The sequence below is a fragment of the Oncorhynchus keta genome, chromosome 14 (genome assembly GCF_023373465.1).
Source record: "Oncorhynchus keta strain PuntledgeMale-10-30-2019 chromosome 14, Oket_V2, whole genome shotgun sequence".
In the NCBI taxonomy this organism is placed as follows: Eukaryota; Metazoa; Chordata; class Actinopteri; order Salmoniformes; family Salmonidae; genus Oncorhynchus; species Oncorhynchus keta.
The window spans coordinates 45,151,924-45,177,031 of NC_068434.1; the positions used below are offsets into that span (position 1 = coordinate 45,151,924).

At 43.2% G+C, this 25,108-nt stretch overlaps 1 protein-coding gene across 1 annotated transcript in view; it reads right to left on the reverse strand.

The window, feature by feature from the left end:
• Nucleotides 1–25,108, reverse strand: part of LOC118393501 (protein Niban 2-like) — a 59,590-nt gene that overhangs the window by 16,932 nt on the left and 17,550 nt on the right. Inside the window, exons 2-6 of the mRNA XM_035786221.2 lie at nt 18,179–18,309; nt 15,330–15,458; nt 12,895–13,000; nt 12,188–12,355; nt 399–514 (exon numbers count right to left, since the gene is read on the reverse strand). Of these exons, the coding sequence (XP_035642114.2) occupies nt 399–514; nt 12,188–12,355; nt 12,895–13,000; nt 15,330–15,458; nt 18,179–18,309 (650 nt within the window). The remainder of the gene's footprint in view (nt 1–398; nt 515–12,187; nt 12,356–12,894; nt 13,001–15,329; nt 15,459–18,178; nt 18,310–25,108) is intronic.

Genomic DNA, 25,108 nt, shown 5'->3' on the forward strand with positions numbered 1-25,108 from the left:
TCAGCGAGACAACGCAAAGGCGAAATCCATTCACGCCAAGATAATGGAATTCATTGCCCTTGACAATCAACCGTTCTCTGTTGTGGATGATGTTGGCTTTCGCCAACTGGTCGAGCATCTCGAGCCCCGGTACACACTACCAATTAGGCACTATTTTTCAGATGTTGCCCTGTGTTGTTGAAACGCACATCCATGAGCTACTTGCTATGGGCGTCACTGCTATTAGCTTCACAACTGAAATTTGGACCAGCGATGTCAGCCCCATTAGCATGCAGAGCCTGACAGCACAGTGGGTGGACGAGGACTTCGTACTGAGGAACGCTCAAGAATGTGCTGTCATATAGGGAATAGGGTGCCATTTGGGACAAAGCCACTGTCATTGGCTGTGCCATCCTTACCTGTGGAGGTGCGCCACACATCATCTCCCAGGTGCCATACTGCCCATGGGCTTGGCGAAAAAGCCTCACCGAGTCTGTGAAGGCTGGCGTCTGCACCTTACTCTCCTCCAACAAACCTATGGGGTAACCACAGAGGATTAGAATTGTTAGTGGAAGTGGACATTGTGAAGGTTGACTGGAAAACATTGTACAAGTTTGATAATTTATCATAAAATCAGCACTAGCCTGGTCAAGCAGACTGACTGCTGTGCTCACATTTCAAACCAAATTGTTACTGGTTCCACCAGGCTAATCTCAATTGAAATCTTGAATTCAGGTTTGACAGAAATACTCTTGAAAATGAGTTTCCATGCATTCCTAGAGTCTGTTGCAACTTGTGCAGAAAGAGAACTGTCTAGTACAGTGCATTTGGAAAGTATTCAGACACCTTTTTTTCCACATTGTTACTTTAGTCTTACTCTGATTAAATAAAAACTCACTCTACACACAATATCCCATAATGACAAAGTGAAAACTGGGTTTAAGAAATGTTTGCAAATGTATTCCAAATAAAAAAAAATAGAAATACATTATTTACAAAAGTATTCAGATCCTTCGATACGAGACTCGAAATTGAGCTCAGCTGCATCCTGTTTCCATTGCTCATCCTTGAGATGTTTCTACAACTTGACAGGTGTCCACATGTGATAAATTAAATTGATTGGACATGATTTGGAAAGGCACACACTCCTCTACATAAATTCCCACAGTAACCAGCGCATGTCAGAGCAAAAACCAAGCCATGAAGTCAAAGCAATTGTCCATAGAGCTCCGAGACAGAATTGTGTCGAGGCAGAGATCTGGGGAAGGATACCAAAACATTTATGGAGCATTGAAGGTCCCCAAGAACACAGCGGCCTCCAATATTCTTAAATAGAGGAAGTTTGGAACCACCAAGACCCTTCCTAGAGCTGGCTGTGCGGCCTAACTGAGCAATCAGGGGAGAAGGGCCTTGGTCAGGGAGGTGACCAAGAACCCGATGGTCACTCTGACAGCTCTTGATGAAAACCTGCTGCAGAGTGCTCAGGACCTCAGACAGGGGCAAAGTTTCACCTTCCAACAGGACAACAACCTTAAGCACACAGCCAAGACAATGCAGGACTTGCGTCGGGACAAGTCTCAATGTCATTATGTGGCCTAGCCAGAGCCCGGACTTGAACCCGATCAAACATCTCTGGAGAGACATGAAAATAGCTGTGCAGCAACGCTCAGGAAGGAATGGGAGAAAGTCCACAAATACAGGTGTGCCAAGCTTGTAGCATCATACCCAAGAAGACTCGTGGCTGTAATAGCTGCCAAAAGTGCATCAACAAAGTACTGAGTAAAGTATCTGAATACTTGTGTAAATGTGATAAATGTTTATTATTATTTGTAAATGTGCAAACATTTCTAAAAACTTGTTTTTGCTTTGTCATTATGGGATATTGTGTGTAGACTGATGAGGGGGAAAAAAACAATTTAATCAGTTTTAGAATAAGGCTGTAACATAACAAAATGTGGGAAAAGTCAATGGGTCTGAATACTTTCCGAATGCACTGTACGTGGGAAGAGTGAAACAGTCATACGCAATGACCACACCACACCACATACACTCTGTAAAGTCAACTGGATCATTCTCATGTCACGAGTGGCTAGGGTTATTTATCAGAGCTTCGTCATGGCAACCCAGGGAGATTCCACATTATCCATCTTTAGGGAAGTAAATTATTGTCGTCATCCCACGAAAAGTACATTTAAAATACATTTGTAAAAAAAAAAAAGAAGATTTTTTAAAAAAATCACACAATCATTTTCCAAATATTGAAGTAGTAGCTACACAAAGTGCCAGTAATAGCATGATAACTGTACATGTTGTTTTGGCAACAGGGTTAGTTTTGTTTTGGTAAAGCATCTTCGTTGGGCCAGAGTGACTGGTGAACAAGGCTACATCTAATAGATGGCACACACACACACCTCCCGCTTAGATCATCTTCAGCTCTACTGAAAGAGTCAACCTGAATAATTTATTAACGTATCCAGCTGTGTTTGGATCAGGAATCAGACTCTGGTATGTAGACTCACCATCCAAACATACAGTGCATTCGGAAAGTATTAAGACCCCTTGACTTTTCCCACATTTTGTTACGTTACAGCCTTATTCTAAAATTGATTAAATTGTCGTCGCCCCCCCCCCCCCATCAATCTACACAAAAATATCTCATAATGACAAAGCAAAAATGATGTTTTAAGAATTCTTTGTACATTTCAACAACAAAAAAAATCTGACCCTTTACTCAATACTTTGTTGAAGCACATTTATTTGGCAGCGATTACAGCCTTGTGTCTTCTTGGGTATGAAGCTTCAAGCTTGGCACACCTGTATTTGGGGAGTTTCTTCCATTATTCTCTGCAAATCCTTTCAAGCTCTGTCAGGTTGGATGGGGAGCGTTGCTGCACAGATATTTTCAGGTCTCTCCAGAGATGTTCAATCGGGTTCAAGTACGGGCTCTGGCCACTCAAGGACATTCAGAGAGAGACTTGTCCCAAAGCCACTTCTGTGTTGCCTTGGCTGTGTGCTTAGGGTCCTGTTGGAAGGTGAACCTTCACCCCAGTCTGAGGTAATGAGTGCTCTGGAGCAGGTTTTCAACAAGGATCTCTCTGTACTTTGCTCCGTTTATCTTTCCCTCGATCCTGACTAGTCTCCCAGTCCCTGCCGCTGAAAAACATCCACACAGCATGATGCTGCCACCAACTTGCTTCACCCTAGGGATTTGGTGCCAGGTTTCCTCTAGAGGTGACACTTGGTATTCAGGCCAGAGAGTTACATCTTGGGTTCCATCAGACCAGAGCATCTTGTTTCTCATGGTCTGAGTGTTTGGGTGACTTTTGGCAAACTCCAAGCAGGCTGTCATGTGCCTTTTACTGAGGAGTGGCTTCCGTCTGGCCACTCTACCATAAAGGCCTGATTGGGGGAGTGATACAGAGAAGGTACTCCCATCTCCACAGAGAAACTCTGGAGCTCTGTCAGAGTGACCATTGGGTTCTTGGTCACCTCCCTGACCAAGACCCTTCTCCCCCAATTGCTCAGTTTCCCTGAGCAGCCAGCTCTCAGAAGTTTGGAACCATCAAGACTCTTCCTCCATTTAGGAATGGAGGAGGACACTGTTCTTGGGGACCTTCAATGCTGCAGACATTTTTTGGTACCCTTCCCCAGATCTGTGCTGATACAATCTTGTCTCTGAGCTCTACGGACAATTTCTTCAACCTCATGGCTTGGTTTTTGCTCTGACATGCACCGTCAACTGTGGGACCTTATATAGACATGTGTGTACTTTTCCAAATCATGTCCAATCAATTGAATTTGCCCTAGGTGGACTCCAATCAAGTTGTAGACACATTAAGGATGATCAATGGAAACAGGATGCACCTAAGCTCAATTAGCAAAGGGTCTGAATACTTATGTAAATAAGGTTATTTTTTAAAATAAATTTGCAAAAAAAAATCTAAAAACCTGTTTTCCCTTTGTCATTATGGGATATTGTGCGTAGATGGCTTAAATAAAAACAAACTCATCCATTTTAGAATAAGTCTAACGTAACAAAATGTGGAAAAAGTCAAGGGGTCTGAATACTTTCTGGATGCACTGTACTTTACATGAGGAGAGAGCTAGTCTAACCACAGCATCAGAACAAAGCATGTGAAATCCTGTCTTGTGATAAAAATGGGGAATTCATAAATTAACTCTAGCCATGACAAAGACAGGAAGTATGTTGTGCAGGGTGGGGGAGTGAGTGGTCTGTGTGAGTGAGAATGGGGCCTGGGACTATGAATTAGGGGGGGAAGTGGAGCTTCTAGCTACAGGCAGGAAGTCCACAGCCCCAGACTACCTCCCTCTCTGAAAGCTGTGTGTGTGTGTGTGTGTGTGTGTGTGTGTGTGTGTGTGTGTGTTGAAAGAGTGAGGGTGGGAGCCAGGCCATTTATCTTGGCTCTGCCTCATGAGAACGTGGAGGGGATTTTTGCCAGCCCAATAAAGTCTGTACCCCAGATCTAAAGTCAAACTAGACTAAAAGACACATTTATGCTGAAATTCCAGTCCTGTATATCAGTTGATCAGCATCTGTATAGAAAGAATGGCCTGGTCAGTTTGAGGCTGGTTGTGGTTCAGCAACACCTCCTTATAGTGAGTAGTGTCGTGTGAGTTTAAAAAAAAAATTATAATAGTCTGCTTTGTTGTCAGAGGGTCCAGCTTCAGAGCTGACTATGGAGATTTTTGTTCAACTTAAAAATCCCTATATCATAATGCTTTTCGGACATGGTGATCATAGCTGCTTTTCCAGTCATTGAAACTTTTTCCAGATCATATACAGTCCTACAGTGTGGTTTTCCTTAAAGAAGTATCATATTCGAGTTGGACAAACTAACATGATCACAACTGTCAATGTAGACAGAGGTCAATAGAAACCACTGACAGATACAAATCAAATCGTATTTGTCACATGCGTCGAACACAACAGCTGTAGACTTTACCGTGAAATGCTTTCGTTCGAGCCCTTTCCCAACAATGCAGTTAAAAAGTAAGAAAATTAACAAATAGATAAAAGAAAATAGAAACAGAATAACAATAAAATAACAATAACGATGCAATTCACAAGGAGTACCGGTACAAGGTGGTTGGGGTGAATGAGGTAATATGTACAGTATATGTAGGTTTGGTTAGGTAATTGAAGTACTATGTACATGTAGGTCGGTGGTAAAAAGCAGAACGTTTGGGTAGCTGTTTAATTAACTTTTCAGCAGTCTTATGGCTTGGGGGTAGAAGCTGTTCAGAGTCTTGTTGGTTCCATACTTGGTGCATTGGTAACGCTTGCTGTGCGGTAGCAGAGAAAACAGACTGACTTGGGTGGCTGTAGTCAATTTTTAGGGCCTTCCTCTGACACCACCTGGTATAGAGGCAGGGTGCTCGGCCCCAGTGATGTACTGGGATGAACGCACTACCCTCTGTAGCGCATTGCGTTCGGATGCCGAGCTGTTGCCATACCAAGCGGTGATGCAGCCAGTGATGATGCTCTCAATGGTGCAGTTTTAGAACTTTTTGAGGATCCTAGGGCCCATGCCAAATCCTTTCAGCCTCCTGAGGGGGAAGAAGAGTTGTCCTGCCCTCTTCACGACTGTGTTTGGGCCACGATAGATCCTTAGTGATAGGTCCATACCACCCTGCATCCCACTGCTGGCTTACCTCTGAAGCTAAGCTGTGTTGGCCCTGGTCAGTCACTGGATGCTGCAGGAAGTGGTGTTGGAGGGCCAGTAGGAGGCACTAAAGAAATCATCCCCAGCTTCCAGTTGGCTCATTCATCCACACTCCTCTCCCCTATAACTATTCCCCAGGTCGTTGCTGTAAATGAGAATGTGTTCAGTCAACTTACCTAGTAAAATACGAAAAAAAAGTGATGTGGACACCGAGGAACTTGAAGCTCTCGACCGTCTCCACTACAGCCCCATCGATGTGAATGGGGGCGTGCTCGGCCCTCGGTTTCCCTTCTACAACCTCATCAATGTTGGCTATTCCTGCCACTCCCCACCATGCTAACTTCAGTCTGCATGAGTCCTTGGTTGTGTCCCAAATGGCACCACATTCCCTATATAGTGCACTACATACATTGGGAACAGGGTGCCATTTGGAACACAGCCCTAGTGCGGGACATAAGCGATGAATGAGGAGTAAATCCTATGGCCCCTGAAGGTGAAGTCTTCATTCATGGTCAGCAGGGTGTCCGTCTGCTGGACAGGGTCCCTCTGTGTTCGGCCCCTAGCCTGCTCTAGGAAGGGGGGTGGGGCTGGGTAGAGCCAATGCAGGGCGGACCGCCTGAGGAAATTAATTGCCGCCACATACCAGACTTTATTGAGCCTGCAGTCTAAACATCGAGCTACAGAGCAGTTGTTCATACACTGCTCTGACCGACCACTCAGGGTTTGACTACATGAAGACATGCATGTTTCAAATGGCACCCTATTCCCTATATAGGGCACTATAGGTCCGGGTCAAAAGTAGTGCACTATCTAGGGAACAGGGTGCCATTTGGGAAGCGCACAGCATCACAACATTGTGGTCCCCTTCTTTATGAGGCTCAGGCTGGAGCTTCTACACATTGTATACACTTAATGATGCGTTGTTTTTAGGTTGGCCCGTGTCTTTGCTCTGGTCATACAAGGCTACAGGGACATATCAAATAGTACTTGAAGTATTTGCCTCATGCTACGGAAAATGGAGATGGACTAATGTTCTATGGGCTGATCTGGCTCAGGAGAAGGCAAACTTATAGTACTTATAGTACTATTTTAAAGTGAGTACAAATGTGAATTTTGGGGCATGATCTGTTTCCCAACTCCGGTCCTCGAGTTCCCCCCAACTGTACATATTTTTTTGTTGCGGCCCCCAAGCACAACTTGTCAACTAAGTTGAATCAGGTGTTTTTGTCCAGGGCTACAACATAGATGTGTGCTGTTGGGGGTACTCGAGGACCGGAGTTGGGAAACACTGATTCTAGACTCCTTGATATGACAGAAAGAAAGAGCTGTACTGTACATCTGTGGAAGCCCTGGCCGCCAGGCAAATGAGATCTGTCACTGAGGACTAAATCGGATTAGAAACGTAACAAAGTTGTGTCGGTCGAGAATCCCAAGAATGACAGCTGCCTGCTAACAGATTCCTTTACCAAGTTCACTCTTATCGAGTTAGAGCTTGTTACATGTAACCATTTGCCTACAAAAGGGGTCTACGGAAAGCCTCTGGTGCCTGTCAACTCCTTCATTATCTCGTCACCTCAACCAAGAACATGTTGCCAGCTCATGCCTCCAGTTTGGGCTAATTTGCCTGCCGAACCTGACTTGTTAGGTCACACAAACAACTGTCCGCCCACTCACATACTCCCTCACAGACTGTGCTGAGCATGCCTACTAACAACTCAATTAAGTCACATAATAACTTCTATTAAGCCATCACAGATTTTGGAATGGGAGTGCTTAGTAAGTCAATCCATGTGCTTTGACTGACCCATGTCAATCCCAAAAGGCACTCTGTTCCCTATAGTGCACCACGTTTGACCAAGGTGTTCATTTGAACCCTCTTACTCCTCTCCCACAACATTCAACTCCCCCTGGAGTACTATCAAAAGGCACTGCAAGTCCTGTGTTGAGGAGTACCAGAGCATGTGAGTCAGAGGGAGCCTTCCCCTCTCTCTTCTGTTCTCCATCTCTGGTTGTGTTGACTGCCTGGTCTGGTCTGTACCACTGACAGCTAGCTCACCTGTCTATGTACAGTGCACGCAGAGCGAACTCCAGCAGCAGGTAGGGTCGCCCACTGCCAGATCTAGGTTCATCTACCCTTTGAAATCATTTACAAATACTTCATCTGTGCTTGATTGAGTTTGCCTTGCTCCATGGACCAATGGAATAGTCCCTAACCCTGCCCATCTGGCACTTGTGGCAGGCTAAAGCAAACGCAGAAAATATTTCAACGATTTCAAATAGTACTTAAACCCAGGTCCCGTCACAGCTGCTCCCTAATACCAGAGTAGCCATAACTCAAACAGGGGGAGAGATATGAGTGAGGTAGTTTACATTGTAGCAGTGTGAAGTACACTGACTGGTGGTGAAGTGATGTCATCTGAACCCACTCATCCCAGGCACTGTGGCTTCCAGCTGTTCTCTGCTCACCAGCCTCACCGTTTCATGATGGCTCCCATGTTTCTCATGCAAGATCCTATCCACATATGGGTAAAATAAGAGCTTAGTAGGTTTTACAGTCCAGTGCATCATGTTAACTAACTTCTAGGGACCTATTGATAGTGTCTTGGGTCGGTTAGGGCACCCATGTTGGCTCTGAAGAGCCATGCAACGACGATGCTGGTACAGCCTAAAGTAGAACTACATAGATTATACATAGTTCTATGGTTTTGGCATGACTTCATTGGGCATGAATCCGCTTCTCTACAGTATAATTAGCAACCACAGCACACGATCATTGACATCTGCAGTAACATACAGTTAGTTAGCTGTAATATCGTCAAGTGGACTGAGTCAGAAACTCCGGTGGATGTTGCATTGGAAAGGTTTTGACTATGGAATAGACTGCACGTGATGTCGGCTGTTTACCTGGTCCCCGTAACGACAGCAGAGACATTTTGCCGGGAGTACCTGCCCGCCACACTTAACTGTCCGTTTCGTTGTACCGCCTGGTGAGCTGCCGCTGACTTCTGACCATATTTCTGAACTTACATGAAACAGTATGTCACACACATGATTCCCTATATTTAAGTTTGAGAACGGGTATGTAAAACTACAGGTTTAACATTGACAGGCACTTGTCTGTGCATGTGTCACACGGTCTTGTTTACAATTCGGTGCTTTGTGCAGGGCAGACAAAAGGTTGGATAATCAGAGCCTAGACTCATCCACAGGCATGAAATGCAAGCAAACAAAGCTAAACAATGGAAAAAGAGGAAGACTGTCGGAAGGGCAACACATCTAAAGTTAGGGAGTAACCAATGAATATGTCAATTAGTGATGCATCTTGCAAAATGGAAAATTGACTTCACAGTGAAGTTGAAAGGTTATTACTGCAAGGCATATTTTATGTTGATTCAACCTCCAGAACATCAACAACTAGTCTCTCTACATAACCAAACCCAAAAGGTTTTTTTTGCATCCCTTTGATATTTTAAGTGGAAATTGTGCACAAATATTGCATTTAAAAAAATTATATTAAATGAAGTGCCCTTTAATATAGAGCACATGGACAATTCTATAACTCGGACTTGCTAAAAACTCAAATATATCTTCCTGACTTTAAAGCTTGCTAAAGTACCAACATTTCTCAGAGTTTTCACCGTCATTGTAAGGGCTGTTATTATTTGGTTTCTTTGACGACAGTGAGTGATTTCATGTGGTTGGTGATTCATTTCAGGTTAATAAAAATGTGTCCCTCATTTTAAGGCCAACCTTGTTTCGTGAACTGAACTCTCGTTTTAATATGGCGAAACTATTCCTTTAAAACAGAATGATAAATTCAAATGAAACATTTGAACGTCTAATAGTTCAATCATAGTGTAAAAGCAGGTGAGCTGGTTTGGCACAAAAAACAAACATATTTGTGGTGGAAAACTGAGCAGGTCGAGCATAACACATCAGCCCTGTTACCCATAGATACAGACTAGAAATGTTTTTTAAATTGAATAGTCCCTCCCTGTTGCACAGAACAAACTTCCATTCCCCCTGTCACAAGGGGATTTATGGCTTAAGATAAAGTAACAGGGTTGACAATCTTATTTGGCCTTTAATATGCACTTACTATAGTCATTTTATCATTTAACCTCGAGCTAAACACTTCATGCTCTACTTCGAGGCAATCAACCTGGGTCCTCCAATGAGGACCCCCACTGCTGAAGAGGACTGTGAGCTCTCGAACTCTGTGGCAGACGTAAGTAAGACGTTCAAGCGCGTGAACACTCGCAAAGCACCCGCACCAGATGGTAACCCTGGCCGTGTCCTCAGAGCTTGCGAAGACCAGCTGGCGGGAGTGATTAAGGACATATTCAACCTTTCCCTGTGATCCTTCAAGATGTTCACCATTTTCCCTGTACCCAAGCAAACGAAGGTGACCCTGTAGAACTCATTTCAGTCATCATGAAGTGCTTTGAGAGGCTGGTCAAGGACCACATCTGCTCCACCTTACCTTACACCCTGGGCCTAGTACAGTTTGCATACCGTCACAACAGATCTAAGGACGAAGCAATCGTCATTGCTCTGCACAATGCCCTGTCCCACCTGGACAAGAGGAATACTGTACATATGTGCCAATGCTTTTTGTTGAATACCGCCCAGCTTTCAACACCATAGTCCCCTCCAGGCATGTCACTAAGCTCAAGTCCCTGGGTATGAACACCTCCCTCTGCAACTGGATCCTGGACTTCCTGACAGGCAGACCCCAGGTGCTAAGGTTAGGCAACAACACCTCCGCCACGCTGACTCAAAACGGGGGGCCCCCCAGGGGTGTGTGCTCAGTGCCCTCCTGTACACCCGTGACAACGCACAACTCCCAACACCATCATTAAGTTTGCCAACGACATGGTGGTGGTGGGCCTGATTGCTAAGTCAACCTACAGAGAGGAGGTTAAACAGACTCTCCCTCAACAAAACCAAGGAGCTTGATTGAATATTTTTTAAATCATTCTGCTTAAAACATGTAAATAAATGATGCCTTGGTGGAGTGGGTGGGGGGGATAAAGGGCTATTTATTTGTACGTTTTTGAATTTGCGAACATAAAGACATTGACATCAATACAACATATCCAGCCCTTTATCCCCCCCCCACCAAGGCATCATTTATTTACATGTTTTTAAGCAGAATTATTTAAAAAATACAATTTAAATTAAATAAATAATATACACAAAAGAGAAAATACAATGAATAAAATAAATTAGGTCTCACAATAACAATGGAATTTTATCTGCACACTGTAGCCAGTGACATAACTGCCTATACTGAAATAAAATGATAGTTATTCTCCACTAGCAGCTCAAATACCATCTGGCCAATACAGCATCCCCAGTCCTGGCCCCAGGGACCAAAGGGGGTACAAATCCCCGCCCCTGCATCCAACGCATTCGACTCCCGAAAGATGTTTGGTAACGAGTTAGTACGCCCCCATTGACATTGACGGGGCTGTAGTTGAGAGGGTGAAAAGCTTCAAGTTCGTTGGCATGCACATCAAAGAGGACCTGACATGGACCAATCACGCGAACACCGTAGAGAAGCCAGCGCAACAGCGCCTATTCAACCTCAGGCTCCTTAAGAAAATCAGGGAGTACAGGAGGGGGCTGATCACACCCCCCGAAGGCCCCCGTGTTGAGAGTCAGCTAGGCGGAGGTGGCCCTCAGATCCTCAAGATGTTCTACAGCTGCACCACACGAGCATCTTGACAGACTGCATCACCGCCTGGTATGGCAACGCCCTCAACCGCAAGGCTCTACAGAGGGTGGTGCAGTCGTCCCAAAACTTCACTGGGGGCGAGCTCCCTGTCCTCCAAGGCATCTACACCAGGTGGTGTTTGAGGAAGGCCCAAAAGGTTATGAAGGAATCCAGTCACCTGAGCGATTGACTGTTCACTCTGCCACAGCTTCTATCACCTTCAGACTGTTGAACAGATATCATTAGCGGTCTCCCTGAACAGACCTGCACCTTGTGACTATTACACCCTTGAGACCATCTTCACCTTAGAGACTATTTGCACTCTCCACACATCCAACCCTTACACACACACACACACACACACCACACATTGCGTGCAGCTGCATTCTGAATTGATGATTACTTGTGTGCTGCCAGCTGTGGGCATGTGGGCAGGGTTGAAACAAACCTAACCTTAACTTACGTCGTGATGCAGTCAAGACTGACCTTTTGACCAAAATTATCCTATTTACACTTAAGTAGTGAATTTTGTCAGTAGAACAAAACTTTATGATTCATATCAATGCCTCATGGGCTGTTTTCAAAAATGTAGTTTAGGGGCAGTTGCTCTTTAAGTTTAACAGATGCTCTTTATGACAGACTTAAAATTAGGTGAATTGGTGGAATGACCCTAAGATCTGTGGAATTTTGTGTTTAATATGTGCTCCACTACCACATAATTAAATGTGAATTATATGATTTTTATGGGCTCTACAGTGTGTCTAGGTTGGAATGTTTGTTGAATGTTTGTGTAGGTTTTACTCACCATCATTGGTATGTCTCACGCAGTCCTGAAAAACTGCATGCCACTTCTTCTGCTCTTTCTCCGTTACCACACAGAAGTAGTAGTGGCGGGCATACGGGTGCCACAGGATCAGAAGGAACTCCGTGGCACACTTCAGGAAGGGAGTGTTGCCCACTTTAGCCTTTACATCTGAAACACACGCATTCCTCTATCAGTTGGTGTCCACATCGCCCTTTCTGCATGGTTTTGCAGAAAACACACTGAAAACAACTTAAAGGCCCAGTATAGTCAAAAAGCAGATTTTACTGTGTTTTATATGGTATTTGAATACTAGTAGTTTAAGGTAGTTGGGGCGGCAGGTTAGCCTAGTGGTTAGAGTGTTGGACTAGTAACCGGAAGGTTGCAAGTTCAAACCCCGAGCTGACAAGGTACAAATCTGTCTTTCTGCCCCTGAACAGGCAGTTAACCCACTGTTCCTAGGCCGTCATTGTTCTTAACTGACTTGCCTAGTTAAATGAAGGTAAAAATAAAAAGTAACACTGTGAAATTGAGAAACATGATCACACCTATAGCCTCAAGTTCTTCAGAACATGAAATGACATTGAGATGTTCATAATCAGGACAGTATTAAGCCTTCCAATTTAATGGATTATATATGACAATTGGGTGAGCAGTTGCAACAAGTGCCTCACGCCCACCCCTGGTTTTCAGCCGTAACATGTTCTCACCAGGCAGGCTATTGTTGAGTAGCTCCAGGTACTGATCCATCGAGGTCAGCACTTTGTATCCGGCACAGTTGATGGTTCCCTTGGGGTGCAGCCCTCTCTCATGAGACTGGACAGGGACACAAGGACAAGGTAGACTTAAGAGAATGATACTTGCAGATATAGTAGCATTTTATTAGCTAATAAGGACATAAAATACACCATCATAAAGCAAATGAGCTAAGGTGTGTGTATTATATATATAACACACACAACCAGTCAAAAGTTTGGACACACCTACTCATTCAAGGGTGTGTGTTTATTTTTACTACATTCTAAATTATAGAACAATAGTGAAGACATCAAAACTATGAAATGACACATATGGAATCATGTAGTAACAAAAAAAAGTGTTAAACAAATCAAAAAATATTTGAGATTCTTCAAAGTAGCCACACTTTGCCTTGATGACAGCTTTGCACACTCTTGGCATTCTCTCAACCAGCGTCACCTGGAATGCTTTTCCAACCGTTTTGAAGGAGTTCCCACATATACTGAGAACTTGTTGGCTGCCTTTCCTTCACTATGCGGTCCAACTCATCCCAAACCATCTCAATTGGGTTGAGGTCGGGACCTGTGGAGGTGAGGTCATCTGATGCAGCACTCCATCAATATCCTTGGTTAAATAGCCCTTACACATTACATTACATTACATTTAAGTCATTTAGCAGACGCTCTTATCCAGAGCGACTTACAAATTGGTGCATTCACCTTATGACATCCAGTGGCATCTAAATCTTTTAAGGGGGGTGAGAAGGATTACTTTATCCTATCCTAGGTATTCCTTAAAGAGGTGGGGTTTCAGGTGTCTCCGGAAGGTGGTGATTGACTCCGCTGTCCTGGCGTCGTGAGGGAGTGTGTTCCACCATTGGGGAGCCAGAGCAGCGAACAGTTTTGACTGGGCTGAGCGGGAACTGTACTTCCTCAGTGGTAGGGAGGCGAGCAGGCCAGAGGTGGATGAACGCAGTGCCCTTGTTTGGGTGTAGGGCCTGATCAGAGCCTGGAGGTACTGAGGTGCCGTTCCCCTCACAGCTCCGTAGGCAAGCACCATGGTCTTGTAGCGGATGCGAGCTTCAACTGGAAGCCAGTGGAGAGAGCGGAGGAGCGGGGTGACGTGAGAGAACTTGGGAAGGTTGAACACCAGACGGGCTGCGGCGTTCTGGATGAGTTGTAGGGGTTTAATGGCACAGGCAGGGAGCCCAGCCAACAGCGAGTTGCAGTAATCCAGACGGGAGATGACAAGTGCCTGGATTAGGACCTGCGCCGCTTCCTGTTACACAGCCTGGAGTTGTGTTTTGGGTCATTGCCCTGTTGAAAAACAAATGATAGTCCCACAAAGCATAAACCACAAACCAGAGGGGATGGTGTATTGCTGCAGAATGCTGTGGTAGCCATGCTGGTTAAGTGTGCCTTGAATTCGAAATGAATCACAGTGTCACCAGTGTCACCAGCAAAGCATCCCCATCCCATTACACCTCCTCCTCCATGCTTCATTATGGGAACCACACATGCAGAGAACATCCGTTCACTGACTCTGCGTCTCACACGTTTGGAACCAAAAATCTCTAATCTGGACTCACTAGACCAAAGGACAGATTTCCCCGGTCTAATGCCCATTGCTCGTGTTTCTTGGCCCAAGCAAGTCTCTGCTTCTTATTGGTGTCCTTTACTAGTAGTTACTTTGCATCAATTCGACCATGAAGGCCTGATTCTCCTTTGAACAGTTGATGTTGAGATGTGTCTGTCACTTGAAATCTATGAAGCATTTATTTGGGCTGCAATCTGAGGTGCAGTTAACTCTAATCAATGTATCCTCTGCAGTAGAGGTAATTCTGGATCTTCCTTTCCTGTGGCGGTCTTCATGAGAGCCAATTTCATCATAATGCTTGATGGTTTTTGCGACTGCACTTAAAGAAACTTTCAAAGTTCTTGAAATGTTCCATATGGACTGACCTTCATGTCTTAAAGTAATGATGGACTGTCATTTCTCTTTGCTTATTTGAGCTGTCTTTTTTGTCTTTTACCAAATAGGGCTATCTTGTCACAACACAACTAATTGTGTCAAACGCATAAAGAAGGATACAAATTCCACAAGCAAACTTTTAACATGGTACACCTGTTAATGAAAATGCACTCCAGGTGACTACCTCATGAAGCTGGTTGAGAGAATTCCAAGAGTGTACAAAGCTGTCATCAAGGCAAAGGGTGGCTACGTTGAAGATTCTCAAATGATTCCATATATGTTACTTCATAGTTTTGAGATCTTCTCTATTATTCTACAATATAGAAAATAGTAAAAATAAAGAAAAACCCTGGAATCAGTAGGTGTGTCAAACATTTTGACTAGTACACTGTGTGTGTGTATAATCATGGGACATTTGAATTAAATTCTCCCGTACCGCTTTGTTGTCATAGTAGTTCATGTTGTAGGAGTCAGGAACGAAGAGGAAACGGTTTCTCCATTTCTTGTTCTCCTCCAGAAACTGGAACAGAGCTCCAGAGAAGATGGACCTATTCTCCAGCGGAGCCTGAGTGGGACAGACAGGATAATCAGTACACATCCCAATGATGACTGGCATGAACGGACATCACCTCTGTGTGGACAGAGCCATATTCATGGGCAGTGTATTTTTACGTCAACAATAAATTCCATGATTTTGTAATACACCAGAAAGCCAAGGAGTGGCCTAAAACTTTAAGCCTTTGCGTTCCTTTAGAAACATCAGGCATACTTATACTGCATGCCATGTGTGATACTACTGTCTGTACGTGATATCTCAACTGTAGCCTAGACACCGGAGTAGTGTTGTTTAGTTTACCCAATCATATGCCCAACCCAGTCATTGTTGTTCTCAGGAAAACAGCAGGCATTTCTCAAGAACCTCACTTACTCACCACAGACAATTAAACAACTTGTATCCCAAATGACACCCTATTAATCTTGATGTTGTACAGTCGTCTCAAATAAAACTGAAGGACCTCGGTGTTACTCTGGACCCTGATCTCTCTTTTGACGAACATATCAAGACTGTTTCAAGGACAGCTTTTTTTTTCACCTACGTAACATTGCAAAAATCAGAAACTTTCTGTCCAAAAATGATGCAGAAAAATGTATTCGTGCTTTTGTTATTTCTAGGTTAGACTACTGCAATGCTCTACTTTCCGGCTACCCGGATAAAGCACTACATAAACTTCAGTCAGTGATAAATACGGCTGCTAGAATACTGACGAGAACAAAAAAAATGATCATATTACTCCAGTTCTAGCCTCCCTACACTGGATTTCTGTTAAGGCAAGGGCTGATTTCAAGGTTTTACTGCTAACCTACAAAGCATTACATGGGCTCCTAACCATCTTCCTGATTTGGTCCTGCCGTACATACCTACATGTACACTACGGTCACAAGACGCAGGCCTCCTAATTGTCCCTAGAATTTCTAAGCAAACAGCTGGAGGCAGGGCTTTCTCCTATAGAGCTCCATTTTCATGGAAGGCTCTGCCTACCCATGTGAGACGCAGACTCGGACTCAACCTTTAAGTAATAATAATAATAATAATAATAATATATGCCATTTAGCTGACGCTTTTATCCAAAGCGACTTACAGTCATGTGTGCATACATTCTACGTATGGGTGGTCCCGGGAATCGAACCCACTACCCTGGCGTTACAAGCGCCATGCTCTACCAACTGAGCCAAGACTCATCTCTTCAGTGGGTCATATGATTGAGTCTAGTCTGGCCCAGGAGTGTGAAGGTGAACGGAAAGGCTCTGGAGCAACGAACCGCCCTTGCTGTCTCTGCCTGGCCGGTTCCCCTCTCCCCACTGGGATTCTCTGCCTCAAACCCTATTACAGTGGCTGAGTCACTGGCTTACTGGTGCTCTTTTATGCCGTCCCTAGGAGGGGTGCGTCACTTGAGTGGGTTGAGTCACCGACGTGATCTTCCTGTCTGGGTTGGCCCCCCTTGGGTTGTGCCGTGGCGGAGATCTTTGTGGGCTATACTCGGCCTTGTCTCAGGATGGTAAGTTGGTGGTTGAAGATATCCCTCTAGTGGTGTGGGGGCTGTGCTTTGGCAAAGTGGGTGGTGTTATATCCTTCCTGTTTGGCCCTGTCCGGGGGTATCATCGGATGGGGCCACAGTGTCTCCTGAGCCCTTCTGTCTCAGCCTCCAGTATTTATGCTGCAGTATGTGTCGGGGGGCTAGGGTCAGTTTGTTATATCTGGAGTAATTCCCCGATCTTCTGTGTGAATTTAAGTATGCTCTCTCTAATTCCCTCTTTCTCTCGGAGGACCTCAGCCCTAGGACCAAGCCTCAGGACTACCTGGCATGATAACTCCTTGCTGTCCCCAGTACACTTTGAGATATCAGCTGATGTACAAAGGGCTATATAAATACATTTGATTTGATTTCCTTAGTGGTGCACTACTTTTGAAAAGAGCTGCATACGGAATAGTGTTGCACTTCTGATGCGGATCAAGACTTCGGTCACTTCCACACAGCTTCATGTAGTTACAGTAGCATACTGAGTGCAGCGGTAGCACCAGACAGAATGTAACCGTTTCTCTTTAAGAAGGTAATGGCACTGTGCAGGCTTGAAAAAGGTGAATTAAACCATGGCTAGAGACACTGGACATCCAGGAGAATACAAATAAAGAGTTTACTAGGTGTGACGCCACTCGCCCTAAAGTCAACTGTAGCAGCTGTTCAAGTCAGTAGCACGGTTAACTTGAGATCTCATTGCAGATGAGGTCACCAAGAAACAGCATGGCTGCTTGTTCTTCACTAGCCTGCTAGCTAACATCTGCTACACAGAGACAGAGCCATACAAGGGAAACTGAGATCTTTCCCTACGTACCATGTAACTCTAAAGCAGACTCATTTGGCTGAAGTGGAAGTGGCCTTCAAAAATCAAGGCGACTGTCATTCTGTATTTATAATAAACCATCTCGTGATCTAAACACACTTAAATCTTCAGATCACACTGAAAGCATGGGAGTGTAAATCAGCATCTGTCCTGAGTCCCTCTTAGACTGCCATTCATTTGATGTAGTGTGATGTGAGCTCCAGGTTCAACATAATGTGGGCAAAGTGTTCCAAATGTCAGCACTTCATGAGAAACTGCAGATATTATTCCATCGCCTTCTCGGGGAAGGCACAGTAGGAATAAAGGAGTATGGAAGAGGGGAACAAGAGGAGGAGAAAAAAAACAGGGACAGGGAGAGATATGAGAGGAGGACGTGTTCATTACCTTACGGCGCAGTAGCTGTGGCTGGGGCCCCCCTCCTCCCTCAATGTCAAAACGGACCTTGTTGAAGAGGGCCACTGCATACTGCTGCTCATACAGACGGCCAAACTCTCCAATCACCTCGCCTGTCCGGGCTGCATGGGGAAGGGAGGAGAGGCGGGGTCAGTTGTTACAAATTAAGTGGTGTATAATGACACACAGCCACATGCTCCAAACAAGAGGCTCCTGCTCTATAGGCCATTCTGGCTCCGACAATGCTTACTTAATGACACATTCCCCATGTCAACAGTGATGTATTAGTTAGTGTACTCTGAATTAATATGTTACAATTAAGGTCAGAAGTTTACATACACTTAGGTTGGAGTCAGTAAAACTCATTTTTCAGCCACTCCACAAATTTCTTGTTAACAAACCATAGTTTTGGCAAGTCGGTTAGGAAATCTACTTTGACATCTACAACATTTTTTCCAACAATTGTTTACAGACAGTTTATTTCACTGTGTCACAATTCCAGTGGGTCAGAAGTTAAAATGCACTAAGTTGACTGTGCCTCTAAACAGCTTGGAAATTTCCAGAAAATAATGTCATGGCTTTAGAAGCTTCTGATAGGCTAATTGACATAACTTGAGTCAATTGGTGGTGTACCTGTGGATATATTTCAAGGCCTACCTTCAAACTCAGTGTCTCGTTGCTTGACATCATGGGAAAATCAGCCAAGACCTCAGAAAAACAATTGTAGACCTCCACAAGTCTGGTTCATCCTTGGGAGAAATTTCCAAACACCTGAAGGTACCACGTTCATCTGTACAAACGATAGTACGCAAGTATAAACACCATGGGAACACGCAGCCATCATACTGCTCAGGAAGGAGACGCGTTCTGTCTCCTAGAGATGAACGTACTTTGGTACGAAAGTGCAAATCAATCCCAGAATAACAGCAAAGGACCTTGTGAACATGCTGGAGGAACCAGGTACAAAAGTATCTATATCCACAATAAAACAAGGCCTATATCAACATAACCTGAATGCCCGCTCCGTAAGGAAGAAGCCACTGCTCCAAAACCTCCATAAAAAAGCCAGACTACGGTTTGCAACTGCACATGGGGACAAAGATCATACTTTTTGGAGAAATATCCTCTGGTCTGATGAAACAAAAATAGAACTGTTTGGCCATAATGACCATTATGTTTGGAGGAAAAAGGGGGAGGCTTGCAAGCCAAAGAACACCATCCCAACCGTGATGCACAGGGGTGGCAGCATCATGTTGTGGTGGTGCTTTGCTGGGACTCGTGCACTTCACAAAATAGACGGCATAATGAGGAAAGAAAATTATGTGGCTATATAGAAAGCAACATCTCAAGACATCAGTTAAAGCTAAAGTTAAAGCTTGGTCGCAATTGGGTCTTCCAAATGGACAATGACCCCAAGCATACTTCCAAAGTTGTAGCAAAATGGCTTACGGACAACAAAGTCAAGGTATTGGAGTAGCCATCACAAAGCACTGACCTCAAACCTAGAGAGAATTTGTGGGCAGAACTGAAAGTGTGTGCGAGCCAGGAGGCCTACAAACCTGACTCAGTTACACCAGCTCTGTCAGGAGGAATGGGACAAAATTCACCCAACCTATTGTAGGAAGCTTGTGGAAGGCTACCCAAAACGTTTGACCCAAGTTAAACAATTTAAAGGCAATGCTATCAAATACTAATTGAGTGTACGTAAAATTCTGACCCACTGGAAATGTGAAGAAAAAAATCAAATCTGAAATAAATAATTACCTCTACTATTATTCTGACTTGAGGTCGACCGATTATGATTTTTCAACGCCGATACCGATAGAGATTATTGGAGGACCAAAAAAGCCGATACAGATTAATCTGCCGATTTGTTTTACTTTTTCTATTTGTAATAATGACAATTACAACAATACAGAATTAACACTTATTTTAACTTAATATAAAACATAAAATCAATTTTGCCTCAAATAAATAATAAAATGTTCAATTTGGTTTAAATAATGCAAAAACAAAGTGTTGGAGAAGAAAGTAATATGTGCCATGTTGAATATGTGCCATGTAAAAAATGTGTGCCATATAAAATATGTGCTATGTAAAAAAAAAGCTAACGTTTAAGTTCCTTGCTCAGAACATGAGAACATGTGAAAGTTGGTGGTTCCTTTTAACATGAGACTTCAATATTCCAAGGTAAGAGGTTTTAGTTAATATAGTATTTATAGGACTATTTCTCTCTGTACCAATTGTATTTCGTATACATTTGACTATTGGATGCTCTTATAGGCACTATAGTATTGCAAGAGTAATAGTATAGCTTCCGCCCCCCTCCTCGCCCCGACCTGGGCTCGAACCAGGAACACGTCGACAACAGCCACACTCGAAGCATCGTTACCCATCGCTCCACAAAAGCCGCGGGGGAATAACTACTCAAAATCTAAAAGCGAGTGACGTTTGAAACAGTATTAGCGCACACCCAGCTAACCATTTCACATTGGTTACACCAGCCATTAGGCTGATAGGCTTAAAGCCAAAAACAGCGCTGTGCTTGCGAAGAGCTGCTGGCAAAACGCACAAAAGTGCTGTTTGAATGAATGATTACGGGCCTGCTGCTGCTCAGTCAGACTGCTCTATCAAATCAGACTTAATTATAACATAATAACACACAGAAATACGAGCCTTTGGTCATTAATATGATAGAATCCGGAAACTATCATTTCGAAAACAAAATGTTTATTATTTCAGTGAAATACGGAACCGTTCGGGTATTTTATCTAACGGGTGGCATCCTTAAGTCTAAATATTGTTGTTACATTGCACAACCTTCAATGTTATGTCATAATTACGTAACATTCTGGCAAATTAGTTCACAATGAGCCAGGCAGCCCAAACTGTTGCATATACCATGACTGCGTGCAATGAACGCAAGAGAAATGACACAATTTCACCTGGCTAATATTGCCTGCTAAACTGGATTAGTAGTTATAACTAGTGATTATGATTGATTGTTTTTTATAAGAGAAGTTTAATGCTAGCTAGCAATTTACCTTGGCTTCTACTAAATTCGTGTAACAGGCAGGCTACTCGTGGAGTGCAATGGTTAGAGAGTTGGACTAGTTAACTGTGCGGTTGCAAGATTGGAACCCTGAGCTGACAAGGTGAAAATCTGTCGTTCTGCCCCTGAACAAGGCAGTTAACCCACAGTTCCTAGGCAGTCATTGAAAATAAGAATGTGTTCTTAACTGACTTGCCTAGATAAATAAAAGGTAAACATTTTTTTTTATATATAATAAATAAATAATAATCGGAGCCCAAAAATACAGATTTCCGATTGTTATGAAAACTTGAAATCGGCCCTAATAAATCGGCCATTCCGATTAATCGGTCAAACTTTATTTCTGACATTTCATTCTTAAAATAAAGTGGTGATCCTAACTGACCTAAGACAGGGAATTTTTACGAGGATTAAATGTCAGGAATTGTAAAAGAAAAACAGAGTTTAAATGTATTTGGCTAAGGCGTATGTAAACTTCCGACTTCAACTGTATGTAATGGTCTTTGAGAGAGCTTAACGGGCACTTTTCTCTCCTTCCAGTGAACCATTACCTCAATTCCTATTTACTACGTTTATCACGGTGTAAAACAACTAAATGTTTCCAAGTGGAAAGTAAAGCACAGGCTTTGAAGAATGTACAGCATTTCACACGGTCCTTTATCAGAATGTCCACACAGTCATGTTTGCATTACCCGGAGTTAGCCTTCAGTTCACAGATCCTTTTACTCTACCCAGTAATGGAGTTGGCATGGAAACAAATCTGGCACATTATCAATTTGTTTGTGAAACTGAAAAGGCCCTGACTTCAAAGTTATATCCTGGACTAGAGCTGGAAATTGCCAGGGATCGTTCTATTTGACCTAGATAGTTTGTGTGTATGTATTGATATGTAGGCTAAATGTGCCTTTTTTTATGATGTAGTTCTGTCTTTGTGCTGTTCTTGTCTATTGATGTTCTGTATTATGTTTTGTGTGGACCCAATGAAGAGTAGCTGCTGCTTTTGAAACAGCTAATGGGGATCCTATTAAAATACCAAAATATAGGATATTATCATGATACTTAGGTGCTGAAACCAAATTGGGTCCCAATATAAAAAGATGGAGAACAAGCTATGAAGGACAAATACTGGAGTTCTGGTGCAGGTACGGCCAACAAGCACAAAAACTATATTGCAATATTGTAAAAAAAATATGATATACCAAAGACTACATCCCGTTATCTAACTATCGATTTATTTCACCATCACGGACCTTCTCCAACAAACTATTTTCTTTATGTGACTCTCATACAGAGCGAGGCCATTTCTGATGTTATCGGTCTCTTTATGTCTCGGCTATTTCTGATGTTATCGTCTCTTTATGTCTCGGCTATTTCTGATGTTATCGTCTCTTTATGTCGAGGCTATTTCTGATGTTATCGTCTCTTTATGTCGAGGCTATTTCTGATGTTATCGGTCTCTTTATGTCGAGGCTATTTCTGATGTTATCGGTCTCTTTATGTCGAGGCTATTTCTAATGTTATCGTCTCTTTATGTCTAGGCTATTTCTGATGTTATCGTCTCTTTATGTCTAGGCTATTTCTGATGTTATCGTCTCTTTATGTCTAGGCTATTTCTGATGTTATCGTCTCTTTATGTTTAGGCTATTTCTGATGTTATCGTCTCTTTATGTCTAGGCTATTTCTAATGTTATCGTCTCTTTATGTTTAGGCTATTTCTGATGTTATCGTCTCTTTATGTCTAGGCTATTTCTAATGTTATCGTCTCTTTATGTCTCGGCTATTTCTGATGTTATCGTCTCTTTATGTCTAGGCTATTTCTGATGTTATCGTCTCTTTATGTCTAGGCTATTTCTGATGTTATCGTCTCTTTATGTCTAGGCTATTTCTAATGTTATCGTCTCTTTATGTCTAGGCTATTTCTGATGTTATCGTCTCTTTATGTCTAGGCTATTTCTGATGTTATCGTCTCTTTATGTCTAGGCTATTTCTAATGTTATCGTCTCTTTATGTCTTGGCTATTTCTAATGTTATCGTCTCTTTATGTCTTGGCTATTTCTAATGTTATCGTCTCTTTATGTCGAGGCTATTTCTGATGTTATCGTCTCTTTATGTCGAGGCTATTTCTGATGTTATCGTCTCTTTAGGTCTAGGCTATTTCTGATATTATCGGTCTCTTTATGTCTAGGCTATTTCTGATGTTATCGTCTCTTTAGGTCTAGGCTATTTCTGATATTATCGTCTCTATGTCTCGGCTATTTCTGATGTTATCGTCTCTTTATGTCTCGGCTATTTCTGATATTATCGGTCTCTTTATGTCTAGGCTATTTCTAATGTTATTGTTTCTTTATGTCTAGGCTATTTCTGATGTTATCGGTCTCTTTATGTCTAGGCTATTTCTAATGTTATCGTCTCTTTATGTCTCGGCTATTTCTGATATTATCGGTCTCTTTATGTCGAGGCTATTTCTAATGTTATCGTTTCTTTATGTTTAGGCTATTTCTGATGTTATCGGTCTCTTTATGTCTAGGCTATTTCTAATGTTATCGTCTCTTTATGTCGAGGCTATTTCTAATGTTATCGTCTCTTTATGTCTGGTCTATTTTGGAGAGAAGGGAATAAAGAAAAAAAAATAAGTCAAATGTTGTTTTTTCTTGTCTATTTAGAGAGTGGTGCTATAAATGTAGCGTGGCGAGGAATGGTCTGCTGGCAGGGCAGAGGGCTCTGCTCAAACGTAGTGCACTGTGTAGGGAACAGGGTAACATTTGGGACATGCAACCAGAAAGTGAGAGAAAGAGAGAAATGGAACGAGGCCAATTGGGGAAATAAAGAACCACCTGACTGGTGCCAAATAGTTTGGGTTCTCCTGAAAGAGGACGGCAAGAGTCCTTCCATCTGCTGCTCTTTAGACCAATCTAAGACCACCAACCCAAGACCCAGCTGAGGAGAAAAGTTGCTACAAATAATTGAGTGCGAGTAGTAGCCCAACCGAGTGAGTGACTAAATGGTATTGCCAAAACAAAATTGGCAAAATGTGTATTTCTGATACTATAGCACTTACACGGGAAATACGATAATGTTAGATAGTAATTATAGTTGGAGCAGAGATAATCTCTCTCTGATCCCATCTGTTCTGCATTAAGTTTATGGAATGTTTCTTTTGCTGGGACTGGGAGAGAGGTGGTTGGGTGAAAATAATGAGAGATGGATCAGATTTGCTTTCTAAAGACTGAGGCTAACAGTATAATTAAGGGCTCTGGTAAAGACATTAGGCAAGCAGGAGCAGCGTCTGGGGGGACTGGACATTAGAACGAACCGGGTTAGTAAGGAACTAGGCTAAGACGACATGGGGAGGGGTTGAAATATCACCAATTATTTTGTGGGAATGTTAGGCTCACAGCAAAGTCCACCTTGTGCCACTCCTTCCTATGGCCTTCCAACACAACACAGGCCTTCCATCAGATTACTGATGGAAGTAATCAGAGTCGAGTGTGGGTCTATCAGAGACTTGAGGACCATGGTACAGAGAAGGAATAGCAGGTGACACGTTGGTGGTGGTTTTAGGGTAGCCTTTCATAGCTGTATCACTGTTTGTGCAGTGACTCACAATCCATCTTGAACAAACATCTGACTGTAGACAGAGGACTAAAACGGCAAGTGGCTCCTCCACTCTTCCAGTCAGTCCAAACCCATCCAGTCACCAGATGCTTGCTCAACTAAACTCTCTCCCACAGATTCTGACTGCTTAATCCCTTAGTTATAGGGTCAAAGACAATGGATGGTTAAACAGGCCACAACTATTCGGACATAGGTCACCTCTAGGTGGAGTGAGCCGAGCCTGTGTGTCAGTATATTTCTGCTCTCCTTGTCAG